General features: G+C 43.1%; 1 protein-coding gene across 29 annotated transcripts in view; it reads left to right on the top strand.

Moving 5' to 3' along the window:
- SGIP1 (SH3GL interacting endocytic adaptor 1) overlaps positions 1–12,661 on the top strand; it is a 198,500-nt gene that overhangs the window by 133,753 nt on the left and 52,086 nt on the right. For 16 of the 29 annotated variants that reach the window (XM_070592718.1, XM_070592725.1, XM_070592727.1 and 13 more), the window contains 3 exons: positions 835–909; positions 10,330–10,457; positions 11,429–11,555. In XM_070592718.1, coding sequence (XP_070448819.1) covers positions 835–909; positions 10,330–10,457; positions 11,429–11,555 — 330 coding nt within the window. Of the gene's footprint in view, positions 1–834; positions 910–3,091; positions 3,584–10,329; positions 10,458–11,428; positions 11,556–12,661 lie in introns of all 29 variants that reach the window. The other 13 variants (XM_070592710.1, XM_070592707.1, XM_070592708.1 and 10 more) reach the window with 1 other exon arrangement.

Below are 12,661 nucleotides of genomic sequence, written 5' to 3'. Positions count from 1 at the left end.
GGCCACATTCAGACTCACAGATGAACTCGGGGCTGGTTTAGGAGGTTAGTGTGAAGTCTTCAAATATACCAGATATGGCCAGTGAGAAGAAAACATTCATTTAAAGAAAGAATAAGAAAAAAATGTACCTATTGAAACAGGAATTCCTAACTTTGCCCACAAAATGACAAGTCCAGTTCGCGAGGGTGAATCTCTGGGTGGTGGCTGTAAGACAAAACTTCTATCTCAGAGGATTTTTTAGCCATTACTTTTACCAAGGCAATCTGTTCATTCTTCCTTGACCCAAATCATTTTGCTTCAGACTTTCAAAACGATACTAACATTTCAGACGTACAACTTTGAGAAATCTTTCCAGACCCAATCCAGCCAATAATATCCTGACCATATTAAAAATCCCTCACCTGAACCCCCACACAGGCTGTTCTCATTTCCTCCAACAGACCCCAGACTGTGGACGTGATATTGTTCAGTCAGTTATCAATTCCTTGAAGGCAGAGGCCCCTTTTATTAAACCCTATGGCCCTAGTTCCTGGTACCAGATGTACAACTTAGTTGCCATTTGAGATTTGTCAGATAAAGGAATGAATGAATGAAATGCTGATATTGTTATTGTTGTTGTCTGACATTCTTTTGACAAATTCTTGTCGTTATCACAAAATGGAAGAATCTGAATGGGTCCTTAGTTTTGAACTTAAAAAAATTGAGACCATTAATGGCTATTGCATTTCGAATAGCAGGAATATGAATGAAAGCCAAATTCACGCTTATTTACAGAATATCGTGTAACTTAGGGAGAAAGTGACCAATAATGCCTTCCTTCTCCTCCCTTTGCAGCACCTCCACCACTGCCTCCAAAAAATGTACCAGCCACCCCACCCCGAACAGGCTCCCCCTTAACAGTTGGACCAGGTAAGCTTCAGTTTTTTCTGCTCTGGGATGATGTGGCCATCAGCAGTGGCCCTGGACTCAGCATGCCCTGGACGTGTCAGAAGCTGTAGGCCAGGCTAAACGTGATGGAATGTTTGCCAAAAGTGTTTGCGTGTAGCTTTACTTCCATTACAATTTACTATGCAGACTTCTTTTAAGGTATCACTCCCAGATTTCACAAAAAGGTTCACTTTCTCAACTAATTTTTACTCTGTATAATTTTGTTGAATGAGGGCCACATTTACCTGTGAAGTGAAAGAAAAAAAATCTCAATATCAGAAGTCGTTGTTTAATTGACATCTCACTTCATTGGATCTCATTTTAATGGTTTACAAATTAAAAGTCTCGAGGCACAATTTGTATTTTTCCAAGAACTGATAAATTTTTTTCTAGAATTAAAATTGTCTAGTCTCCAAAGACCTAAAATGGTCCCCAGGAAGAGCAGCATATGGGTAAGCTTGGGTGGTAGGGAATTTTTTCCCAATAATCATTAAAGTATTTATTATCCCATGGCAAAGAGATGTGTAAAGACGATAAATATGCATGCCTGTAGACAGATCATTTCTAAGGCACATCTTTAGCTTCTCTTAAAATCAATACTGTGAATTCGTACAATTTATAATCTACCTATTCCTACTGGGCTAGCCAGTCAAAAGCAGTCATCACTATTCTGTGTGTCTGGGCCCTTAGAGTGTGGTTCATCACCTTTGGAATTCTGTTGCAGCTTCACCCTTTGGTATTTATGCAGCCCGGTGAGTTTGATAGCTACATAGTGGAGAATTTATCAACAAGAGCAAATGCAAGACATACTCAGGGGTGAGATTTATATTGACTCAGACCCAACAGGGAGTCATCCAGAGTGTCATAGGTAAAGTTCTTTGCAGGTTCAAACCATTTTGGCTCCCCGTATTTCCATAAATATGCTACATATAAATAAATCTACCAGCGACAAAATTATAAATACTATGGGTCATGTAAACTGCCACCTCGTTTACCTGTAGCCTGGGAGCCTTGAAGGGTAACTTCTCTCAAATGTGAAATACGGAAGTTCAAGCCCTTCTTATAGCCGAAGGGTTATTTAAAGGTAAAGTGGCTTCTGCTTGTGCCTTGCAATTGTTCAGGTAGCAATTTCTAATTTGCATAACCTCAGTTTGAAAAAAAAAAAGGCACTTCCTCACACTGCAGCTGTTATCAAGTGTTTTCTGCCAAGCTGTAGAAGATAAAGCTTTTAATTTTTTTCTCTTATTACTGATGAGAATTCAAAAGGATTAGCTGATGCTAATGTCAAGCAAAGCAGAGACTTTTCTGTTTCAGGGCTTCGTGAGATAAGTATTTGTCGTAGATATGCATACTATGTTAACAGGTTAGACTTGACGAGAAAAGGAATTATAAATTACAAATTACCTTTATAGTTTTGTTCCCTCTTAAACAGGTATATATGTAACAGTTCTAATAAATAGTAAATGTCTTCTCGACAATCTGTGTGTACGTTACGTGCGGGGTCTGTCTGTGTGTGTTTGTAAGTAGATGTTTGGGGATATCTCTTTAAATAATCCATGTACTGTATTTCTGGTGTGTTTAAAGGGGGAGGATATACAGCTAATTATGATGTGATAATTTTTTAAACTAACAGATATTATAACTGGTTTCACCAAACATTTTCATTGAATATGATGAAGGAGGCAATCTTTATCAAATATGAAGGAGATTTCCAGCAATCAGTCCTTTTTCGACTGTGTCGTGTGTATTTCAGTAGGCCAGATTTTCAAGAGGGACCTACCTTCTGAAATCCACAGTTCCAGAGTCTCTGCTTCTCTGTGAACCTGATGCTGCCTCCCAACATCATCCCACTTCCCACCCGTGAGAGCAGCCTTTGGGAGCAGTAGCATGCTGCCCGCCTCCCATCATGGGAGAAGTAGCTGTGCTCACCTGCACGAGGGTAAAAGGCAGCATAGAAAGATGGCGCTCACATTATGGAGGCAAGGCACTCTCCCCTCGGGTTCAGCTCCAGGTCCAATCAAGATAGTTTTACATTGTGCCGTATGCCCACCATGGCACCTCAGCAGGCAATCTATTACCAGGCTTTGCCTCACCCCTCCCAACCCTGCCCCATACAAATAATATTTACAAAGTCAAAGTTTAAAATCACCTACTTTAACCACAGGAAGTGACCAGTCAGCCACAGAGGTCAAAATTGAAAAGCTACCGTCAATCAATGACTTGGACAGCATTTTTGGTCCAGTGTTGTCTCCCAAGTCTGTTGCTGTTAATGCCGAAGAAAAGTGGGTCCATTTTTCTGATACGTCCCCGGAACATGTTACTCCAGAGTTGAGTCCAAGAGAAAAGGTGGTGTCCCCACCAGCTGCATCAGACAACCCAGCTGACTCCCCTGCTCCGGGCTCCCCAGGCCCCCCGGGCCCCCCAGGGCCTCCTGGGCCTCCTCGCAGTGTACCATCACCGCTCAATTTAGAAGAAGTCCAGAAGAAAGTCACTGAGCAGAACTTCATTAAAGATGATTACTTAGAAACAATCTCATCTCCTAAAGATTTTGGGTTGGGACAGAGAGCAACTCCACCTCCCCCACCACCACCCACCTACAGGACTGTGGTTTCGTCCCCCGGACCTGGCTCGGGCAGTGGTACGGGGACCGCCAGCGGTATGTCTTACTGTTTGGGTGTGCTTCCTGTGACCGGGAATGGCTGTGGCTGCTGCAGTGTGAGCAATATCCTCCTCCTGCCTGGCAGTGGCTTTAGAGCTTCAGCCGTCCCTCCTTTGGTTTGGGTGTGCTGTGGCCCCATGGCATGTCCTAGTCCATCGAATGCTTGCAGTCGCGGTGCAAGTCTGTGGATGTGTTCTGCCCCACGCTCCCAGCCCTTAGCAGCGCCCTGCCTTCCACCCTGCAGTTAGGAAATGTGTATTTCTTAAAAGAAAAAAAACTGTGATGTCGTTGTTTGGAATTCAGGAAAGTTCTAGAAGGACAGGTTTCATAGCGAATGAGTTTCATGTTAAATGTCTGATTTCCTTGTCAGATGTCCTTGTTCTCAAGTGCCCTGTTTTGGGTTTTTTGGGGTTTTTTTTCAATTTGGGGGTATAATTGACAAATAAAATTGTAAGATATTTAAAGTGGACAATGTGATGATTTGATGTATGTATGCATTGTGAATGCCTCCGTCCCATCAAATTAATTAACACATCCATCGCCTCACATATCTATCTTTGTGGGGGTTTTTTTGGTGAGAACATTTTTCTGCTCTCTTAGCAAATTTCAATCACACAGTACAGAGTTGTCAACTGTAGTCACCATATTATACATTGGATCCTCAGACCTTATTCGTGGAAGTTTGTGCTTTTTTTCCAGAGCCCTAGTTTTTGTAGGTCAATGTTTTCTACTATTTTTTTCTTCTGGGGGAGAACCGTGTTAACCCCTCTAATTAGTTCAGAAAAAAAAAGACGTAGGGTTTGAAAAGGAGATTTTGGAGGATGGCGAGAAAGAGGATGCCTTACTGCATCCCCTACCTAATCAACCTGCCACTGAAGACTAGCTGTTCTCTGGTTTCATCATTAGACCTGCTCATGGGCCAGGAGGTCAGCTCTGAGTGCAGTGACAGGTGATGGAAAAGTCTATCAGAAATGTGCATTGGGAGACTATCTATCTACACATGTTCACGTGGAATCTGATTTCTTGGCTTTCCATATCTGAAGCTTCATTTTGTGTCCTCTTGTTATGAAAGGAACACCTGCCATGCATACCAGAGGAAGGTCGAGATTTTCTAATGCATCTTTTTCCATTGCATTGATTCCCCTGGTTCTCATATTTGTCTGGCAAGATCCCCCAGTGCTTTCCCTCCTGTGCCCGTGGGTTCAGGAGGCACGTTCCTGGGGCTGTGATGTGCTATTTGTTTTTCATTTGCCTTGAAAGAGGTGTCCAAGTGTAAGTTATTTCGACCTGGGAAGAGACAGAAAGGCAAGGCATTTCTGTCTCCTGGCAGTCAGTCATCACTGTGCCTCTCTCAGGGGAGTCTCTCTCAGTGCTTGCTCATGCTTGCAAATTCCTCTTTGCTTTCACGGAAGGGCATCCAGGCTGATCAAAGAGAGGGCTGGGGAGTCACCTGCACTGCACACAAAACCGACGTTTTATATCATTAGATGCACCCCCCTGTGACTTCCTCCAACACGAGAGGAGATCCATCCAATGCTCAAATAAGTTTGGGAAACATTGTGTTAAAACAAACTCGGCAAGTTTCTTTTCCATAGGATCTCTGAGAGCCTTAATTTTGCCAATAATAGCAACAGCTGGAGTTTCTCGTCCTGGTACCACGCTGAGTGCTTTATGCCCATCATTTCATCCTCACAGCAACCCCATGTGGTCAATGCTCTTGTTGTCCCCATTTTACAGATGGGAAAACTGAGGGTCAGAGATGTTAAGTAATTTGCCCAAGTTTACACAGCTAGAGGTGATAGACCTGGGATTCATACTCAGCTCTGTCTGATCCCAAGCCTGTGTTCTTAACCACTGTGCTCTCCGAGCACTGTTGTAAATTTAGTTACAAAATGTCCCAAACTTATTTGATGACTGACACCCATCTATACCGCACAGTGTCATCAACAAGATCTCCAAAACTCTTCCCTCCAAACCTGCTCCTCTGTGCTCCTTTCTATAGAGCACCACCTCCATCCTTTATTGCTGTTTTTAGGACTTTTTTGGGATATAAGGCTCCTTGCTTCTCTGTAAAGATAATAAAGGGCCCTATGGAAAGCCTTCAGTTCAGACCTCAAACCCAAAGAAGCTGGCTGTCCATTGTCAAAGAAGGGCATCTTTCCCTCGTCTTCTGTGGGACCCTTTCCTGGGCCAGGCTCTGAGTCTTCTGAAGGACTTTTCTAGGAGTCAAGCCCTGTTTCCAGTGGCTGGCCACGATGCTCTCCTCCCAGGAAACACTCTCAGTGGAGGAGGAAGCACAGGGCCGCTTGGTTGTCCCTTGGTTTTCTCCATCACCTCCTCAGGCTCTGGGAGGCGTTTGTATAATCGAGTTGGCCGCTGACCTAATGAGCCAAGATTGGAGCTTTGGCTCTCTTTCTGGAATCTTGGAGAATTTCGTTATTGTTTTAATGTTTAACTTCCGTACCATTATTTGAAATTACTTGAAACTGTTACCAGTAAAGACTATTGATACTTAATAATTGAGCTGGAAAAGGCTATACTTTGTTGGTATTAAAGGACTGAATTTCTAAGTGGAAGATTGAACTGGGCCAATGAAGCTCATGAATAAATAAAATGTTGCACCATTATCTCCTTAATTAAGTCCCAGTTTATTTGCCGCTTAATCTTTTATTGATGGAATATACAGAAACTGGCAGAAATGTAAATCTAGGATTAAGACAATAGGATATGGCCTCATATTTTAAAGATGAGCAATGCTTCTCACTACCTGCTTTTGATAACACTTAGCCTAATAGGACTAACTTTTCCTGTGCTTCTCAAACTATATTTAATTGGATACCATTATGCTCACTTTAAAATTTCATCACAGCAAGGTGACTGCCACTGACCAAGTTCAAACAGTACTCACAGCCTTGTGAATCAGAAGCGTTACCTGCTGTTGAAAAACAGTTGGAAGTGAAGAATTCCCTCCAAGAACTTTAATTTCCTTATGGCAAAAGTTAAAAATATGAAGTTTGGCCAGAATGTTGCTTTGCTGGAACGTAACACTGATTCTTGGCAGAGGCGCTCTCTTCTGCCATGTGGGTTGTGTGCCCAGGGGATGGGATGGAGAAATTGTTTTATGGGCCTGCAGCAAGTTTGGAGGCCAGGGAGAGGGGTGTTAGTGAAGACAGACTCTGCAGTGCAACATTTTCCAACTTGGGAACTAAAGCCATATTAACAGATGTTAAACACAAACAGACACACACACATATCCGTGAACAAATGAGTTCGAGCTTCATGGGGTTGAATTAAACAAATGTATTTTCTAACCACAAATCTTTGTAGAGTGGCATTGTCCAATACAGAAGGCACTAGCCGCGTATGGCTATTTTAATATTAACTATAATTAAAATTAAAAGAAAAAAATCAATTCCTTAGATGCTGTAGCCACAATTCAGTGCTCAATGGCAACATGTGGCTAATGGCTATGATGTTGGACAGCATTTGTTCTAGAACATTCTCATCATTGCAAAAAGCTCTGTTGGACAGGACTGTTTTAGGGCTTTTAATGTGCTGGTCACCAAAAAAGAAGCATAGTATGTAACCATTCCCACACGTATTTAATACTTTCTTCAAAGAAATGGTGTAATTAAATACAATTTTGGAAATGCTATTTGATTCTTTACATATTTCGAAATTCATGTATTTTAATTCATTTGATCCTCCCCACAACACTGTAGTGTATTAGCCTCATTTTACAGTTAAGGAAACGGAAGCTCAAAGATAGAACTTGGCCACAGTCACAAAGCGAATAAGTAGCAAAGTCAGGATCTGACCCCAGATCTGTTGGATTCCATTTACCACTTCTTCCAGCTTCCCTCCTCTTCCCCCAACCCACACTCACTCAAAAAGAGAGATGAAAGCTGAAGCCATAGTTATGTGGTTCTCAGCAACTATGATGGAACTTCAGAAAATGGATTGTGAGAGCGTGTCAGTGGCTGCCAACTTTTTTGAACTCACAAAACTCAAATAATGCAAGGGCAATGTTTGAAGTTAAACCATAAATGGTGATTTGTCCAATTATTTTCCAGCATTATTCTTGGGAATAAGCACCGTCTGAAGGAAAATGAAAGTATAACTGAAGATTGAAGAATGAGGCTAGAGACGTACAGATAATAACCTTCTACGCTCTTACAATGGGCAACAGTTGTGTAATCTCACAAGAGCACGTGAAGCCTTAGGTCAGTTGTCACACACCCCTCAGGCCCTGAATACCCTCTGTTGGCCCGCAGGGCTCTGTCAAGCAGGATTTGGCTTCTTAAACACTCCCTTAGTGTCTTTCTAACTGCACAGCAAATCAATTAAATCAACTCAGTAAGGAAAAAGTGAGTTAAATGGGATGTCCATAAAGGAAAAGGAAAACGGTTAACTAGCCACTTTTTTCTTTGCTTTTAGTTGTATCTGTATCAAAAGACACAGTCTTTAGCACCATCATCAACATCTATTGACTTCCATTTGTGTAGCATTTTATAGTTTACTAAATACTTTCATAAGCATTTTCCATTTCAACTGTTCCAACTCCCTTGTAAGGTAGAAACATGTCTCGTTCTTTAATGCCGGAAGCTGAGGTTCAGAGAGGTGGTGACCCGCCGCCGACAGGAGGCGGGCGGGGCCAGAACCCAGACCGTCTGACCTTTCATCCAGTTTTTCCAATATTCCACACTGCCTGGATGACAACCCCTCATGACTTCCCCAAGCGTCACTGATAGAGGTTTGTTAACTTTCTCTTCTGGAACGTGTAGGATAAGCAGCTCGTCTTGTCCTGAGATCGAGTCAGAAGACTATTTCTTGGAAATAGACCCCTGGATAGAGATTTTGAAAGATTTCTATGGCATAGTTTTCCAGCGAAATAGAACCCAGTAAAAGCCCATGAAACTCCCCGACAAAGACTTTGCTGTTTAAAGGTTTATTTCCCATCTCTTTGCTGTCACATCTGTGTTCTGAAAAATCCTGGGTGTAAATCTGTTAACTCAAAAGAAAACTTTATAGTGGGACCTGTCAAAACATACCCTATTTTTTATTCAAGTAAAGATTAGCCAAAGACTAAGAATATTTCTATTGGGAGAGATGTGCACAAGCTGTCCGGGCAAAAATAAGCCTTCATGCAGAATGTGGGGCTCACAGTCCACCCAAAGCTACAAGACATTGCACTGAAGAGCTTGGGCTTCGGAGTTAAATAGACCATTTGAGCTGTGTGACCTTGAGCAAGTTACCCAATGTCTTTGAGCTTTAGTTTCCCCTGAGATAATTACAGTACCTTATTCCAAAGCTTATTGTGGGGATAAAATAAGATAATGCATGGAAAATGCCTAACATAGACCCTGGCCCAATAAAATAAGAAGTAAGAATACAGTAAAAAGGTGGTGGTGTGGTGGTGGAGAAGAGTTGGGGGGAGGCGGGTAATTATTAGTAGGGTTTCACAGTGATGGACTTACGCTTAAAATAAACAGCAGAGAGAAATGTAACGCAGTCAAGATTTCAGGTTGTTTAAACAAGAGGAGCAAAGTCTATTCCCAGGGACTTTCCTAAGGTGAGTGTAGATTCTGAGATGATGGGTTTTGCTGCTCAACTGCAAAGCTCTTTGAGAACGTGAGAGGCCGGGGATGGAGGTGCTGGTGCAGGACCCTCCGGAGAGCAGTTTCGTGGCGTGTTGGAGGGACGCAGGAGGGTGGGTATTTTCCTGGCGCAGGATACCTCAGAAATTTCTTGGAGTGATTTGGTACTTGTGCTTCTAACCCAAGTGAAGATACCTCAGGAGTCGCTGGAACTTTTCTAAACAAGAACTGTTGGAATATTGATTTGGCTTTCCTGAGGTTTTTAGTCCAGTAGCTCCCTGTGTAGCCCATAGTGTGACTGAAGGTAGGCAGAACCCTGAGTCCAGAGAGCCTGCTGGTGTGCTGGTTGGTGTGCATGCCGGCCTCTGTGTGTCTTCTGTGTTTCATGTGCTTGTCATTGGCAGCCAGAAAAGTAAATCCAAGAGGCTCTTTTAAAAATCACCACAAAAATCATCGTGGGCAGACTCTATGTAGGCAGATTCCTAAGCAGCCTCCTTCGAAAACTAAAATCCTCTAAATTCAATATGTTCCTGTTACTAAGATTCTAAACACAAAGTCCTCACACAACATCTAGTTTGCTTTCTTAGATTTGGTCCTTTGTTTGCATCGTGTTTGCTTACATTTATACAGCACTCAGATTTTGCAGCACAGTACAAAAGATAATTCTTCTTATACATGTTTTAAAAATATATAATGTGGGAAAATCATTCATCTTCCTTCAACTTCTACCCTCCGCTTTCATCTTGGACGTAAATAAATTCTGAAAATGCAAAAGGCAAGAGAATTTATCTTATGTTTGGTGTGTATGTGGTCAAAATGAAAACTACCCGCCACCCAGCCGGAAGAGTCTTAAGAATGTACTTTCTGTCCCAGAGAGTGACAAAAGGATTTACCTTTCACGGGCGTCACATGACAACAAAGGCAATGAGCTTCCGCTTCTGCCATCAACCATAGTTCAACCAAGTGCTTTTTTTTCTTTATTAAAAAAAGAAAAAACACCACAAGCTACCATGTTGAATGCAGTAACTGCTGAGGGGGAGGAAAGTTCCGGGACTGCGGCTGTCTGAACAGGGGAGGTGGGGGAAGGTGATGAGACCCTTGGCCCCCTGCGTTTCCAGCCATGTTGAATGCCAGCTTCTTTTACAGGTGCATCATCCCCCGCCCGGCCAGCCACTCCGTTGGTTCCTTGCAGCAGCACCACCCCTCCTCCGCCTCCTCCCCGGCCTCCCTCTCGGCCGAAGCTGCCCCCAGGGAAGCCTGGAGTCGGAGACGTGGTATGTCTCCTCTGCCCTGGCTCGCCTAGAAACACGTGGTGAGAATGACAGACAGAAGCCAAGATGCCCTAACACGGGCGTCTCAACTTCAGGTCTAAGCCTAGGGCGCTCGTACACGTGGCCCTCACAGGTGACATCTGAACGACTGTCCCTGCAGTATGGGTGTGCATTTCAACCCTCCTCGAACCTCTACCCTCTTGCAAGCCAAGGTCTGAAATGGCAGGATAGGATTCTAGGGCCCTCCGTCCTGCTTCAGTGGGTTGATGCAAACTAAGATAGTAACTTTCAATTGTGCTAAATTCTTTAGAAAGCAGATGTTTCCTTTCTCCATATTTATCTGCTTCTGGAAGACGCCAAGAGAAGGCAAGTCCTGATTTCTGTCCCCAGACTACAGAAAAGTTACCAGTGGTAGGCACACTACGTGGACATAAAGGAGGGTGGTGGTGGCCCGATGAATTTGTTCCAGAAGTTTCTTGCGCTGTGTTTTAAGGCTGAGGGGTATAAAACATTCTGTGTAAACAACTAAGAGACTTCGGGCAGAGCTCAGCTTCTTTGGCATCCATGCACAGGAGTCACAAACTAGTGAGGTCCAGGGTATTTGGTTTAGCTAGCGCAGTACAGTGTTTTGTATTCAAATATCTTTAAATGGGTTTAAGCTCTCACAGTCGGCTACCTGCTTAGTCCCTGAGGGCATGTGACTTCCCAGTCCTGAAACATCACTGACCACAGCACAGATCTCAGCTTCTCTGAATCTGATGGCCCTACTGAGTGCAGCACAGGATGGGTTATGGCTCCTCCAGCTCCACCATGACCTCCTGTACAGATACAGTCAATTTCAGTGTAAAAATGGTGTCACTTGTACCCTTTTAAGAACCTTGTTGCCATGCCTGGGGCTGGAAGACATTCAAAATATGGAACAAAAGTACTATGACCTGTGTATCTAATTTTTCTTCTCTTTCTTCCACCTGCAGCCCAGACCGTTCAGCCCTCCCAGACATTCTTCCAGCCCTCCTCCGATAGCACCCCTAGCCCGGGCCGAAAGCACGTCTTCAATATCATCCACCAATTCCTTGAGCGCAGCCACCACTCCCACAGTTGGTAAAAATTATCTCCTCTATTCTACTCTCTTTGTGGTTTTGACTGGCTATTTTTTAATGTTCTGAAACCCCAGGCCCTGGGTTTCTGGTCGAAATTGTTTTGCTGTGTCTTTCGCTATCATCTGACTCTTCTTTTAAAAGCACCTTCTCAGCAAAGGAGGCAAAGGGCTTTAACTAAACAAATAAACAAATAAAAGAACATGAACCCCTGTGTTTTGCAGGAATTCTCTTATGCTGTGCCATACAGAACTATTCATAAAAGTAAAGAAGAAATCGTCAAATAAGGTCTTGTAATTTAGATATTATTTCTTATAATCAAAATGGTCTCCTTTGAGGAGGTATGTTTATTTAAATTCCAACCAGGTACCACATCAGAAATCACAAAATTTAGAACTTTTATTTTCTCGAAGTTTTCATTTCTTCGTCACTTTTTGGTTGTCCTTATGTTGACAGATGGTATAAACAGTGGCATTGTGGAACTGGAACAAACTTTTTGACATTTTTTCTAGTGCTTTTCAGTGATGTGTAGTCAATTTTCCCCAAGATATAAGTCATTGCTGGCATTTCCAGTAAATGCCTCTGTGCCTCTTTCCTTATGGTGTGCTGAGAGTGAAGAGTTGAGCATGGCTGCTCAGCTGGATGGTTTCCCCAGGGTTAAATGCCTCATTTTGCCTGGAGCATATTCCCTCTTCCCAGGCTGGTCTCTCTCTACACCTCTTTGCCCATCTTCCTGAGCTCCTGCTGCCTTCTCCCGTTTGCATGGTGTCTCTGACTGGGGCTTTCCCATTCCGTGTTTTCCCATTGTCCTCCTTTATTGCCTGACCTCCCCTACAAGTCACCCATATTATAAACCAGCGGACCCATCCTGCATTGCTGGGAGAATCATTAACCCAAGCTCAATAAATTCCTGCTGCTACTTACCCAAGAAGGGCTCGCTATAGAGTTGCCCATGTGAGAAGTAGTTTGAGCAAAGTCTGAAGCTCTTCTGGAGAAGAACTTTCTATTTTCCTGGGAAATAAGTTAAGGTGTGCCTCTGAGGGCCCCCAAAGAGTATTGCAACTATATCACATGCTATATATTTTTAATCAGACCAGCCCGAAAGAATCC

Source organism: Equus przewalskii, chromosome 24 (assembly GCF_037783145.1).
Source record: "Equus przewalskii isolate Varuska chromosome 24, EquPr2, whole genome shotgun sequence".
In the NCBI taxonomy this organism is placed as follows: domain Eukaryota; kingdom Metazoa; phylum Chordata; class Mammalia; order Perissodactyla; family Equidae; genus Equus; species Equus przewalskii.
The sequence above is the reverse complement of the archived record's forward strand: the minus strand, read 5'-3'. Positions and strand labels throughout refer to the sequence as shown.